Source organism: Zeugodacus cucurbitae, chromosome 3 (assembly GCF_028554725.1).
Source record: "Zeugodacus cucurbitae isolate PBARC_wt_2022May chromosome 3, idZeuCucr1.2, whole genome shotgun sequence".
Lineage (NCBI taxonomy): Eukaryota > Metazoa > Arthropoda > Insecta > Diptera > Tephritidae > Zeugodacus > Zeugodacus cucurbitae.
This window is the reverse complement of record NC_071668.1, coordinates 29,844,620-29,859,472: the sequence shown is the minus strand read 5'-3', so window position 1 is coordinate 29,859,472 and position 14,853 is coordinate 29,844,620. Positions and strand designations below refer to the sequence as shown.

General features: G+C 34.1%; 1 protein-coding gene across 6 annotated transcripts in view; it reads left to right on the top strand.

Moving 5' to 3' along the window:
- Positions 1-14,853, top strand: part of LOC105215336 (GTPase-activating protein skywalker) — a 121,316-nt gene that overhangs the window by 79,459 nt on the left and 27,004 nt on the right. The window contains exon 1 of one of the 6 annotated variants that reach the window (XM_011189185.3): positions 7,302-8,112. The exons of 3 other annotated variants lie outside the window; for them this stretch is intronic. In XM_011189185.3, coding sequence (XP_011187487.1) covers positions 7,950-8,112 — 163 coding nt within the window. In that variant the 5' untranslated portion in view covers positions 7,302-7,949. Of the gene's footprint in view, positions 1-7,301; positions 8,113-14,853 lie in introns of those variants that run through there. 2 more of the 6 variants (XM_011189188.3, XM_011189191.3) reach the window with 2 other exon arrangements.

Below are 14,853 nucleotides of genomic sequence, written 5' to 3'. Positions count from 1 at the left end.
AATTTGTGCAATTGTCCCGAAAGCGTCAATTTTACTCATGCTTAAAAAATTTCTCTTGCTAAATTATTTTATTATTTCCCGCAACTATTTATTTTCTCAACAATTAGTGTTAAATTTAGAAATATAACATTTGTCAAAAATGACGTGCAATTAATGTGCGCAATGTCATTACATTGTACTTTTTAAAGTTTTCATTTCATGTTCTTCGAGATGTGGTAGTTTCTTCTAATTCACATGCAGGCATTGACTATTTATTCTGATTTTTTTCAGGCCAACGACTTTGGTCGTTCCCAAAATTATATTTTCTATAATTATGTTCTTCCAAAGGGTCCTTAGAAGCACACCTGATCTTCATACCTACATACATATATAATATTGAACCAATTTCTACATATAATATGGACCAATGACTATTTGTGTTTCTTCCATTTTGAAAAATAGAACTTTTCACTTTGTTAAATATTGTATTACTTAAATACGTAAGAGCTGGAAACAATTCTTATATCCCTCACAAAAAATGTGTAATAAACCGATTCTATCAACACTGGCTCTAAGTATATTTATAATTTTTTTAACAGTGTCTAGAATTTTTCCTTCAATTTAAGCTATCTTGAAACAAAATTAGTTATAATCCCTAGCAAGTATTCTATATTTTCATACTATCATAATTGGTTGCAAAAGTCTCCTCAAAAGTGGATAATTTCATTGGGAAAACAACTTTTGAAATTCTCAAACACAAATTATTTGTTACAATTTTCTGTCGCCTATTCGTTACCGTTCTGCATCGATTATTTTCGGTTTATTATTCGTAAATTTTCCTTATAGTCTCATAGGTGTTGCCAACTTTTGCTTTTGTATTATTGATGACTTCTATAGGTTGTTTTTTCTGATGACGTTTTCTGTGTTCCTTGTTTTCGTACTGAATTTCGTAAGTTTATCTCAGGTTTTGTGTTTATGTGTTGTTTTCGTTCGTATTGTCACTCGTTTTTTGCACAATATGTTTCTGTTTGTTCTTCATTAAATATTTCGTACGTTGTTCACCAACGTCCACTAAATGACCACATGCCACACATGCGAGAGCATTTTTGCTAATATTAAATTATACCCGATAAAATTGGCTATGACTGCTTAGGGACTAATAACATAGGTAAATGACAGTTGATTAATTAGTTGACCTTTGAACCAAAATAGTTTTAATATTTAGTGTGACCGTGAAGATCTGGAGCTATATTCCACAGTGCTCCACATCTCATCCATTATTGACCCCACAAACTTTCTTAGGGTCGCTATCGTGCTAGAATATAACTTCTGGGAGTTCTTTTTTGCCATAAATTTAAGCTAAACTTTTAACTCGTTTTCCAAAAATATTGGCATGGTGGACAGCATTCATATATTCACAAACTTTCACCAGTTTTTTAGAGTCAGACAACCCCAATTATGTGCCTGTCAAACAGCTTTTCACTATAATCTTTCCAGACCAACAGTCTGCAATTAGAATTTTGTTCCAACGGTAGGTTTTTCGCGTCAAATATGGGGTTTCATTGTGATTTTGATATATTTTTTCGCAAACATCGAACACGATAGTTTATGGAAGTACGTTAATGGTAGATTTTGACTTTTGTATGACCATTAATATCAGTTTTGCAAAATATTTTTCGGATTGTCACATTAATTTCCATTGTAGCTCTTTATTTTTTTCTTTTTTAGTCCATATTTTGGCGTATAGTTGATAATTTCCGATGAGGATCCCTATTTGGTTTATGACTAAGCCATCTGCTACATCCTGGGATACAATAAGTTAATTAATATCATAATAGAACTGATAAATTAGTAATGTTTATGTAATTACATACATATATAGATCTCAGTTATTGTTATTCTCTTTTAGGCTTTGTAAGAATTGATAATTGTTTAAAGATTTTTTTTGTATACATATACATATACATGTACATAAGTTTTCAATAGTCGTTTCGTTTATTGACCACAGAAACTTGCAATAAGATCTTTCCCTGCAGAAACTTAGTCAACATTGATAGTTAACAGCAAAGAATATGTTTTGACAATTTAAAAAAAAAAATATTAAATTTATTTATGTACCATTTTTTTATAATTAGTACTTCCCGTTTTTTTGCAACAAGTTTTTTTATTTAACTAAATGTTTTATTTTTATTCATTAATTTTTGTCATAAAATAGATGTGAGCACTCATGAAGCGATGATTTTTTATTGCTCAATTCGGTTGTGGTCTTAATGTCTTCTAATTTTTCGCCACTTGACATTGCGCTTATTGTTTTTGACTGCTGCTGGAACAAGTCAATTTGTTGTTTTTGTTTTTCATAGAAATGAAAAATAAGAAAAGATCGAATGCCAATAAGGCAGACACAAAGTGAACAGCAGTCACACGTATTCGCTAAAGCTTTGCAGTACATTTGATACAACAACAACAATTGCTGGTATTATTTGTAAACAAACTGACTGACAAGCGCAACAATAACAAAGAACATTATGAACCAAATAAAAATGCGAATATAAGCAGATACTATACTATGAACTACACGGGAGGGTATCCTCAATATAAATATATGTACATATGTGTGTAGCGTTCATGTGTGTGTGTGTGTGCATTTGCATACATATTATAGACGTAATACTTCTTACGTGTACGTATGTATGGGCGTAAGTGCGCGACAAAAATATGCAAAATATATTTGCAAATTGATTCAACGCCAAATACGTAGTACAATTATTGTATTTTAAATATGCATATCTAATGTGCCCTGTAGGAAAATTTACCCAACTGCCATTGGAATGTACTTTTGTAACACACTGTGGCCTGCTTGCAACTAGTGACACTGCCAATCCGACCAGTTTGGACTGGTGCAATTAGTTCACTTCGGTGCTAGAAGTAGTTTGCTACTGTAATTATGAGGCTTTCTAAGCGGGGTTTTCCGGATGCAAAGTGCGTGTGTGTGGACCATAGAATGTCACCGAAAATAGTAGTCGTTCGCCGGAAAAATAGGCAATTAGTTTCTTACTCTGATTGTTTGCACAGCTTTTTTCGGATTTATACACTATACATTCCTTCGTGCCGTCTTCATCATTGTTTTGTCCGCTGTATTTGTTCGTGTTACTAATCAGTTGCTCACGTGATGCGCTGCTATTTGTTGGAGGCGATGCAAAAATTAGCTGAAAACCTTTTTATACATACATATGTTCATGTGTGTGTGCTTGTGCATATCTTAGCGTTTTACTGTTTTTACTGCTCATCCGCTGAGAGAAAAGTACATAAACGAGGCTAAAAAAGAATCGAATTTATGATTTGTTTGTTGTGGTTGGCAGTTTATTTTTGGCATCAAGTGTTGCACGCGCGTGCCTAAACAACATTGAAAACACGTACAAACAGTTATACATATATATTATATTTCGTGTGTGTATGTGGTATATATTATTATTGCCGTGTGTGTGTGTTTTGTGCTTTCCGAAATCGGTGTAGTGACTTAAGAACCGTACGCCGCTGCCATAGTGTGTGGCTCACAAATTAAAGAAAATTAATTTAAAAAGTCACAACAACAAAAAGTGTTTGGAAATTCGTCATTCTACGTCACTCGCAGTGTTTGTGTACGCAATTGTCAATTGAAATTATTTTGCTCATCATCGAATTGTGCATTTTTCGTTAGTTTTCGGCGAATGTTGTGCGAGGCTTGTGATGTTATGTAAACTTAGATGTTTTCGCATACATACTAACACACACAGACACATACACATAAATGTACATATGTATATAGAAATGTGGCATTCTTCCAATGTGTACAAATCACTGCCGTGTTTGTGGGCGTGGAAAATTTGATGAGTCGTCGAGAAATGCCGCAATTCTCACACGCTCAAGGCAACTACCTCCATACATATACACACATACATATATCTTATGTATTAAGCTTTTCTGTTTTTGTGTCACTTATATATAGCATGAACTATATGCTTAACTACTTATATACCAGAGAGCAGCTTCGGGTATGTTCGAGTGTGTTCAATCACACTAGCTTAAATTCGGTACGAGTGTGTCGTAACACTCTTCAAACACGTGTTCGATCGAGTTTGGAACCCGAAGCGAAAATAACGCAAAGACCGATTTCACACAGGCAATTTTTGTTGCGGCAATTCTTAACTTTATAGGAGAGGGGGCGACGAAGAGAGGAGAATTTCTCTCTCTTTCGCTTCCCTTGGTCGCCCCCTCTCCTATAAAACTAAGAATTGCCGCAACAAAAATTGCCTGTGTGAAATCGGTCAAACGAACAATCACGACGGTCCTATCTTCGAGTGCAAGCAGCAAACTCGGATTTTATGTATATTATATTTTCGGGTGTGTCGTGCACGTGTTGATTGTGATCGACACACTCGAGTGGCACTCGAAGACCAAAAAATAATAGATAAACATACGTAGACACATATGTATGTATGTTGGCGTCGGGATGACGCGTTCTGTCTTAGCTTTTTTGGTTGAATAATTTGAATATTAGACGTACATAGTACATATTATAAAAGAATAATTCAATTTAAGAATAGAATTCACTCAAAACTTATTTTATTTATTAATTCATAAATCATAAATAAAAAAACATTTCATTGCACTTAAATATTTTAATTTTTTTTAAATCACAAATTTCAGGTGTAGACCAGATAAGGTGTTTGTGCCATTGGAAATGTTCTCACAACCCGAATTTTCTATCGTTGTCATTATGAATTATAAAAAGTAAACAAAACAAACAAAACCAATAATCGTTGACAATCACTACGCAATAATAGCATGACTGCCAATTACATACATACATATTCTGAAATTTTGTGCACACTCGTGTGTGACTCGATCACATTCAATACGATCGGGTTAGAGTGCCAGCTCGTTCACAAACGAGTGTCAACTCGGCACTCTGTTAAAACAAGCATATATGCTTGTGTTTCGAGTGTCGCGAAAGGCTCGTTCGTTTTGAACATGTCTCCAAGCGATCAATACGTGTATTCATACCGAAAAGTTTGATCAAACAAAATCAGAGTGGACATTCGAGTGTGCACGAAAATGATATATCCGTTGCAGCTCTCTGTTATATACATACATATACACGTGCGTATTAAACACTCAATTGAACTTATTTACTACTTTAACAAATACTCACTGTCCTCTGTCTTGCTTATGACAATTCTATGTCATATGGAAGTATTCATGCCATGAATTGTTTATACCGTTTATTATTGTTTATTTAAAACAATAAATTAATAAAAAAAGTATTTATAAATTGAATAATAAAATACTTGGGAAATTAGTCAACGCCATAATTCCCCTCTTCTTGATAAACTTAGCAAATGTTTTTTTTTTTGTAACTTATTCAAGGGTATCCACGGTATTATTTGTACATTCATTTCGTTCAAAAACCCTTCCTCTTCATATTTCGTAGGATTTCAACAAAGCTTCATAAAATATACTCATGAAGAAAAAGTGGATTTGCTCAAAATTGTCCAAATTTGTTGAGACCTCCATTGGAGTATGAAGGGTTAAAAATATGTACTCAGTAAAACATTTAAGATCCGGAAATTGTATTCCCACTGAAATAATTTTGCTTGGTTAATAATCAACTCATAATTACTAGCTCTCAGAACGTCGATTAGGAAGTATAGTTAGTCACCGATATAATGAGTGAAATTAAATGGTACAATACGTTTAAAATATTATAAAAAAAAAGTTCCACTTAACAGCCCACGTCAGTTTGAATATAAAATTTAAACGCGTTTATCTCAAAACTCAATTTTTGAAGTTGGTGGACACGATATCTCGAAAAGTTATGAATCGTTTTTGTTCAAATTTTGCACACTATTATTTATAGTGAATGAACGAAGGATTTTTTTATTTTTATTACAATTTTTTTTTCGAGCCAATATTTTTTGAGCAAAAAACTGAGTCTTTTTGTTAAAAACTGTCGAAAATACAAATTTACAATTACAATATTACCTTTATTTCTTCGTTATATAACTAGATATATCCAGGTAATATCAAAATATTTATGGTTTATAACGTTTGAATGAACCAATAATGAGTTATGTTGTCTACGGGAAGAGTTTTTTTGAACACTACACGGGATATGAGGTATAAAGGACTGAGTTTTCGAAATTTGTAAATAAAAATTTCACGAATTACTGTTTAAATTTGTATTTTGGATATGGTGAATTATTTAAATGAAATAAATTATTGTGTATATTAAAAAATATATAAAAATACCTTTGTTTTCAATCTCTGAAACCCACCTAACCCCTTAAGCCAAAGGAGGATTAAGACGGCCTTAAAATAATGTCGACTAAGCCGTCGCCGCACCCTACTTTTTGATTGAGCTTTGGTTTTTACTCATATGGTATTCATAAAAACTGAAAATGCCATAACTATAAAAGTTTTATGAATCACTAGATCGTCATCGGTTTGTTTGCACATATTAAAACTGAAATAAAGATATTAGGCGAATTAAGTAACATTTTTATAGCGCTCACACACCCAACAGTATGTTTTCTGCACTGCTGTGTAGAATCACATATAGAATTACAAATTTTCAGAGACTGTTGAGAGATTACAAATCAGCAGAGCATTTTAATAAATATATGTACATATGTACATGCAAAATATCATATAATTCAGCGTCAAAACAAAAGCTGCGATCGCCTTCTTGGCTCGCTAAATTCTAAATGTAAACAAAATACTAAAAAATGTAGCTAAAAAAACCAGCTGCTCACAGGCGGCTGTGCGACCTTTGTTAGCCGGTAAACTAGCGAAAAGCTTTAAGCTTTCACATTACACCCCCTCGCAACTATTCACAATCACGCGAACAAAAGAGAGTCCGCTGCGCGCACAAAAGAGCAATAAGTCGAACAGTCGAACGAACGTTGGGTGCCGCGATCACATCAACCCTTCGTGAATTAACGTAATGTTGCATCTTCATTGATATTGATGCGATATGAAAGCTTTGAGTACCTTAAGGTAGGGCTGCTCCCCCATCTGCTATACACAACACACTCATAAACACATATGTACCTTATTTGTGAACGAAGCAGCTGATTACGCGCTCGCACTGACAAGTAAGCCGGCTCATGATCGCGAGCAATGAGCGAGATATGCAAGTGGTATGTAGCGTTCTACATATACGAGCGCTAGTGGGGAGGCATCTTTGTTGGTGTCTCCTCTTCTACCGAGTCCATACCTACATACATATATTCGTATTTACGAGTGCATGGCATATTTTTTCGTGTACTGGTTCTAAATACCGGGACGGTCGGCATTCGATCACCGAACTAGTAAACGAACAGTACTCAAACGCAGCGGCAGCGAAGGTGGCGCGCGCGTTTTGAATTCATTACAAATACAACAATTTAATTGAAAATACGTAAAACAAGAGGAAACATAGTTATTTGACGAAAACGAGCGATACGAATCAAGTCTGTTTAGCAATTTGCTTTTTCTTGTAGTTGTAATCAACTAATTTGTGAAAATATTTTCGTTACCTATGCGACAGTGAAGTGCGAACGAAAACGGCAACTTTTCGACGACAAAGCGATCAAAAATACAAGACACACTAATTGAGGAAATTCCTTAATATCAACAAAAACAAAAAATAATATAATAAATAAATAAACGAGTAAACGCAGCGAATGAGACAAATGTGAAAATGTGCAAATTGAAGGGTTAAGCGTTACATATTGCAGATACTTTTGAGCTGCTGACTATCTAAAATTAAATAATTGTGATAAGTAAAGCAAAATCATGCGCTTGAAAGCTTAGAAAATTGTGCAGTGTTTTTCAAAAAAAAACAACAAACAAAAACAAATAATTTTTTATACAACCCAGCAAGTGCAATTTAACGATTAAGTGTTTGACACTTTTTTTAATAACTAGTTTTAAAGCAAAAAAGCCCAAAAATGGTTGGCAAAATCATCGCTTTGCGCGACATGGACAATTTCAGTCGGCGCAGCAGCGTTTATGTGGATCCAGAATGTGATAAATTTTTCGAAATGCCGCTCTTCATTGCGGCCAGCACCACAGATATGACCACGAAGTGTGTCTGCTGGCAATTTAGCGCAGGTAAATAATATAGCAAAAGCAAAATAAATTTTTGAAAATTAATTATCAATCACAGTGTCTCGGAATTTTCCATCTGTCCTAGGCACCCCGACAGACACATTTAGTGCTTGTTATTGTGGGATTATTGTGAACGCCTAGTAAAATTTGAAAACAATAAAAATTAGTTTTGCTTCATTAATGCAGTTGTAAATATCCAGTTTCGGACAGAAATAAATACTTATATTGGGGGGTTCATTTCGAGGTTTCCTACTTTCTTTAAGGAAAAAACACAGAAAATTCAAATTAAATGGGGAATGTATGTATATTATCATTCGAAAGTGCATTCTATGGCTTTTATTTGTTAAAGATTAACTCTTTCAATTGTTGGCCGCGGCTACGTTTAAGATGGTCTATCCGTTGAGTTCAATTTTCGATAACTCGTTCGAGCATTTCGACTGGTAAGTGGTGAATGACACGTGTGATGTTTTACTAAGGCCTTAATCGAAGTGGGGTAGACTTTAAACAAAACGTGAAATTATCTGCTCACCGAAGTGCTCTCTAAAAATCCATTGATTGATGCGATGTGTGGGAAGTGGCGCCGATTTGAAACCAAATGTCACCGATATCACGAGCTTCAATTTCAGACATCAAATAGTCGGTTATCATGACGCGATAACCGATGGATCTTTGGGAAGATCGACATGTAACTGAAGATTGTTCGTTCTATAACGGAGCGGTAGGAACCATCTAGTAGTTTTTATTATTTTTTCCTTCATGGGTAAACGACTTTCCAACTTTTAAAGCGATGCTTATCCTGTTCCTAAGCATGTAACTTGGATGTCAAGAATGTTTAGTTGTAGGAACTAGAAAACAAGATAAATTATATATAACCGTTCTACCTATTTTTACGTTATCAAGGAACTTTTGGAATAGGGCTCACTTAGCAGTCATTGTGACAGAAAGTTTGCAAATATTGACATTTCAAAAGCTCTTTCTTTCCTCAACATATAATTAGCATAGACGGGTTGTAAAATGGAGCTTTAAAATCATATAAACAACACTGATCTTTTTATTGATACTATTACATTAAAATTTTCTACAATATTTTATTCCCCCTTCTCTTTTTTAGTTTGTTATATAAAAAGAGACAGACGTTTTAAAATCAATAAATAGTGTTTGGTTTTGTTTGTGTTAATTCATTTCATGCTTCATTCTCAGCTTAACTTCCCAAACATTTGCATTTGAAGTGTCTAATGGGTAAAATTAGAAATTCAAATAAGTAAATTTTTTTGTCTGCGCTCTTTTGAGACGGCTTGAAGCGCTCTGCTCTCAAATATGTGTGTGTGTTCGCGAACTTTTGCATACATACAATAATTGGGAATTATTATGATAGCTACTGATAGATAGTGTTAAGATAACATTAAATTCAATCACGTGCCGAAGATTATTGCGATATAAAATTGCGCTCTTCCGCTCTTCAATTATTGGAAGATCACCAAAATTCGTGGTTGATCTCACTTATACCTTTTATTTTAGATTGTCTCTTGAAGGCGTGTAAAAGGAAATGTGATAGTGTTTTGCTGGCCAGATCTATGCAGTTCAATTTCACGTGAGCTTAAGATTTGTAGGTTTTGTAGGTGGTTAATATGGGATAAGTATGCCGTATAAAATTTGTTTCTTAATCATCTGAGCATATTATTTACTTTAGCAACCTTAGTAGAAATGTATCAACTAAAGCTGTTGAAATTTCTACTTTTACGAAGAAATATTGTTTAATGGGTATTATGCACATTCCTTATAAAGTACAATTGAAAATTAGAACTCAGCACTTCTATCTTGACTATAAAAATCAGTTTTGTGTAGTAAGCTTTTAATTTGAGTGTTTTTAAACAACTTAATCACTGGTAAAAATGAGTTTTCAATTATCACTTCAATGGCAGTTATGCGCATAAGAGTGTGTGTGAGAGTGTGCTGTTCAATAATTATGGTAAATAAAGTGCTCTACAAACTAAGCAATCGAAAATATTAAAATTTAATCAAACAATATTAACCTCCAAGCGAAATACAGTAATTTGTTTGTATTGAAATGACACCTGCCGCGTTCTTATTGAACATCTCCCTACCTCCCTCCCTTCCACCATTAACTATATATTTACTGTGTGTGTTTATTTACGTTTCTGCTTTGACTTGTCTGCTTTCCGTTTTTAATTTCATAATTCCTCGTTTGCTGTAATTTGATCAGCGCAGCTCGGTTGAGTGGAAACGATTTTTTACATGCAAATTTGAATTGCCTTAATGACATAATAAAATGATATTTAGCGTGCTAATAACTGCTCTTTGGTAAATCGTGAGGTAAAATATACACAAAAAATTATAGAACAAAAATATCAATTTGACCACACCGCGCGCTGGAGATTAGCAACAAATGCAACAACAAGAACTACTAGCAGTAGTGCAATATGGAAGTTTATAATTTGACTACGGTGATACAATCACACAATGTAATTAGAGCAATAAAAGTGAAAAATCGTATTTAGCGGTTTGGACACACACACACCTAGATATTGAGAAAACTAGTTTGAATAGCCATATTGCATTACAACTTCAGTTTTCAATTTGGGGAGTGAGTGGAGTGCACATTATGACTAGTGCGACCGATTGCGGTTAGTTGCCGAGAAAGTGAGCGATCGTGTGCCTCAACAACTAATATGCGCCTACAAAACTGTAGCAAGAAGAAGATTCAATAAGATTCAAGTATAGGGGGGGATTTCAAGTATAGAGGGGACCTGTTGCGAAGACAATGCAATGACTTTTAAGGCGCTCTATTGGCCAGTGTGCAACTTTGTGAACCTGGTGTCACGCATTAATTGTCAGCCAGCCTATCTGACTCGCTGTTTAGCTTGCTATTTGGGTGTCATATTTCACACATCAGTTAGCGATCTCCTGCTATTGCGAGCGACTAATTCTCAAGTTTAGCAGTTGAAAAGTGAAAAAGTTGTAGAGTAAATATTTTGTATTGCACAATTGTACTTTGTATGGGAAGCTTTGTGTTTTGCATAATATTTGATGATCAACAATGCAGATTATATGAAAGCACATATATAATTTCCTTAACTAATATTAAAATGTATCTATTCGATTTGTTTATATTAAATAACTAAATTGAATACTGTGGAAATCGGTTTTCGCTAAATACGCATGTTTATCGATTTCAAGACTGCTCATCGGTTAGATATACATGTGTCAGTGCAGATAGTTCAACTTATGGTTTTTTTATTTTTATTTTAAAGCTATTTTTAAGAAAATCTAGCTTTTCAAGCCAGTACAACCCTACCATTATTGTATTGCAATGAATTGCTTACCACATCTAAATAAAGTATTTTTCTAATCCTATAAAACTTAAAGCCTGCATAATTGTTAAATCCTTATTCAATTCTTTATCAGTTTGCGAGCATGCAACTTTATCGAATCTATCCCGCTTCTTGGCGGCTCGTTTATCTTTACCACTATTATGTTGCTTAATGCGTAAGGAGCAAATAGCTGTCAACATACGTAAAGTGACAGCAAAATGACAGATGACAGAAAGCAACAGCTCGAGAGATCAAAAATGCGACGAACCTTTAGCGGTCGACGAACGTGTACGGAATCTCGTTTACTTCATTATGTTTTAGCAAGTGTAGATAGCCAGTGGTATATGCGAGATACAGTTTAATAGGTATATTTAACTCATGTATTCAAGAATCTTTGTTTAGGATGATCCTCGCAGCAGATCCCACTTGCAGAATTGAGGCACCAACACCAAACCTTTGCGATGCCAAATAACTCACAGCTGTGAATCAAAAGACCCTAATGTATCCATGAATCAATTTGATCACTGTTGCGGCGATAAATTCCAAAACAAACAGGAACTTTCTTTTAACATTCATTATTGTTTCACTAGTCGCTTTCGCTTGACTTCTGAGAGTGTATTATAATATATCAATTTTTCCATGCCTCTCCGAGTAATTACCACCGTTAACTAGCATAACATTTAAATTTAGTACAGTAATCTTTTAACAACCTAAGTTTATTGCTGAAATCAATCATTTCGCAAGACACTCGAAAATCAAGCCGAAACGTTTTTGCACATTATAACGCATGTGAATGTGTGCGTGCATACATGTGTACTACGTCTGTTTAATCTTATCATAATAGTTTTATTTATCAATGTATGTATGTTGTGGTGTAAAAAGCCGGCGACGAAATAGTCCATTTGAGTTTTGTTTATATCATAAATCAAGTGATATTGCCAGCGAGTGATATTGACGCTCAGCTGACAAACGTATGAAGTTGTCAATCGATCAAAAATCATTTAACTAATTAGTCATAAATAATAAAATAAGCAAGTGAACAAGTGAGCAATATATGTATGTATGTATCTAGTGGAACAAAGATAGCTGTGCGGACAACAGTTCACTAATAAAATTGAATATTCAATCATTTATATATCGTATGTATATATACAACTATATATATATGCAGAATGGTGGTTTTATATTTTATCACTATTCAAAAGGAAAATACTTCAGCTCAAATAATGTGTACTAAATATGCGAGTATTGTATGTATGAAGAGTGCAGGTACTTATTGGCATGCCTTGACACTTCACAGTTTTATCTCATATGTACAATACATATGTATTTCAATAAAAATTGTATCAGCGCTCGCATGCTAACTCCATTAGCAATCAATCTAGCCGCTGCATATGACCAATACCTCAAACCCGATAATTGTTTGTCAGCACATGTAATGCTCGGCGGGCAGTCAGATAATTTTTATATGTATGTATGTGTGTTTAGTTTGATTTTATGGCGTTTGCTCAGCTATTTAAGATAAAATACTTGACTTCCATGGCATTTAGGTTGGGCACAAATCAATCGTGTTCTCATTTCGTTCAAGTTATCTTTATAATATTTACACTTGCTTCATTGACTTGGATATGCAGTGACTTCGTCTGCTTAGTATATAGTATAGTATACAGATTGTACGCAGCGCCAGTTAGAAACACCACACATCGTTTGGTGATTTTTCCCTTTTTAACATTGAAATTGCCTACACACATATGATTACATGAGCTTTGCTCTCTCACCATAAAACTATAAAATTCATTCATCGAGTAAAAAATTCCATTGATTTTTATTGGTTGTGTTATTGAGACGATTGACTTTGTTTTTAGTCTCTGAAATCCAATCTCGTAGTATTTGGTGGCTCAAAAGTTTTGGAGAATTCTTCGTATATCTTATATCTATAGCTTGGGACACTTACTGAGAACGACGATAAATAAACAAGTATATTTTCTGTGTGATCCGTAAATGTTCCTTTACAATCTTCTGACTGAGAACATCGACAAAATTAGAGATCATAGCAATAGCAGTAAACTGCCGGAATCAGCCGAATGCAAATGCATTTCTTCCAAATCCAAAAATAAATCACGGATATTTATATGTACTCATTCCTGCGGTCAAACCATTTTTTATCTGATGATCTTGAATATAAGTTGAATTCAAATAGAAACAAAAAAAAGTGTCATAATTTGTGGAAGTCTAGTATTCGTCCAGAAATCTAGTGCTAAACTACCATATTGCCTGTCTTTTTCTCTAAACTCTCTTTTTCTACAGGGTATTCAGTGTTATATGCATGTAGTTTTCACTTTCGAATACAAATATTGTTTGTGTAAACATTGAGAATCTTATTATTAAATACCAATGAGTCACCTCAGCTTCCTCTCTAAGCGGCTCACTATCTTTCGTAGTTAATTAAACAAATTTGCGAATCGAATTAATTTTCATGCCTACAAATAGCACAAATAGTCTATTTGTCTAATGCTTAAATACATACTTATGTACTTATGTGACTGCTCGCGTACTTTTATCAACGTCATACACACCCCCAAGCCAAGTTTGTTGTGTGCCGTTAATACTGCTATGTACGCCAGCTATGTAGCATTCCTAATGCTCAAATGGCTTTGAGAGAGCCGCTGTGCATGTGATAACAGTCACGTCCACAAAAAAATCGATTGTACAAACGTCAAGACACTGACGCAGTCTTCAAATTTCATGATTTTATGATTTCATTATTTGCGAATTGTTTTTAGATTTGCATACAACACCATGTCTACATTTGTCGGCAATCGCCAATTTTTTGGTATTTTTGTTTTTATCTTTTTTATTATATATTTAAACCATATGTGGATTTGGTATGCAGTTCACTTTCAACAGTTAAAACTGTACAGATTTTTGTTCTTGGCGCTAGTTGTGTGTGCGAAGCTTGAAACTTGAAATGCATTCATTCCTAGACTTTACTAGAAAGAATTTGTAAACAAATATTTCAAAATTCTGATTTTGTTAGTGATGTTCACTTATCATCATCACTTTCTGAGTAATTTGTTGACAGTGTTTTTGGCTTTTTAAAGGCGATTTGTCAACCTCCAACGTTTGCTGCTAATATTCTAATCTGACCAACGCAATATTTGTAATCTCATCAGTTTAAGTGTTTTGACACCATCGCGCGTTTGGAATGTGTCAAAACAGTGCTCATGAGTTCTATTTTTGTAGATACGCCCTAATCGAAATCTACGCGCGTACATTTCACTGGCAAACAATCTTTGAAAGGTAGATTGAGTAATACAAATACAAAGAGACTTTCGAAACTTGTGTGATTCAGAAATAAACTTCTTATTGCTAAATTGTAACTAAACTCTCGTAAATCCTACCTCAATGACGC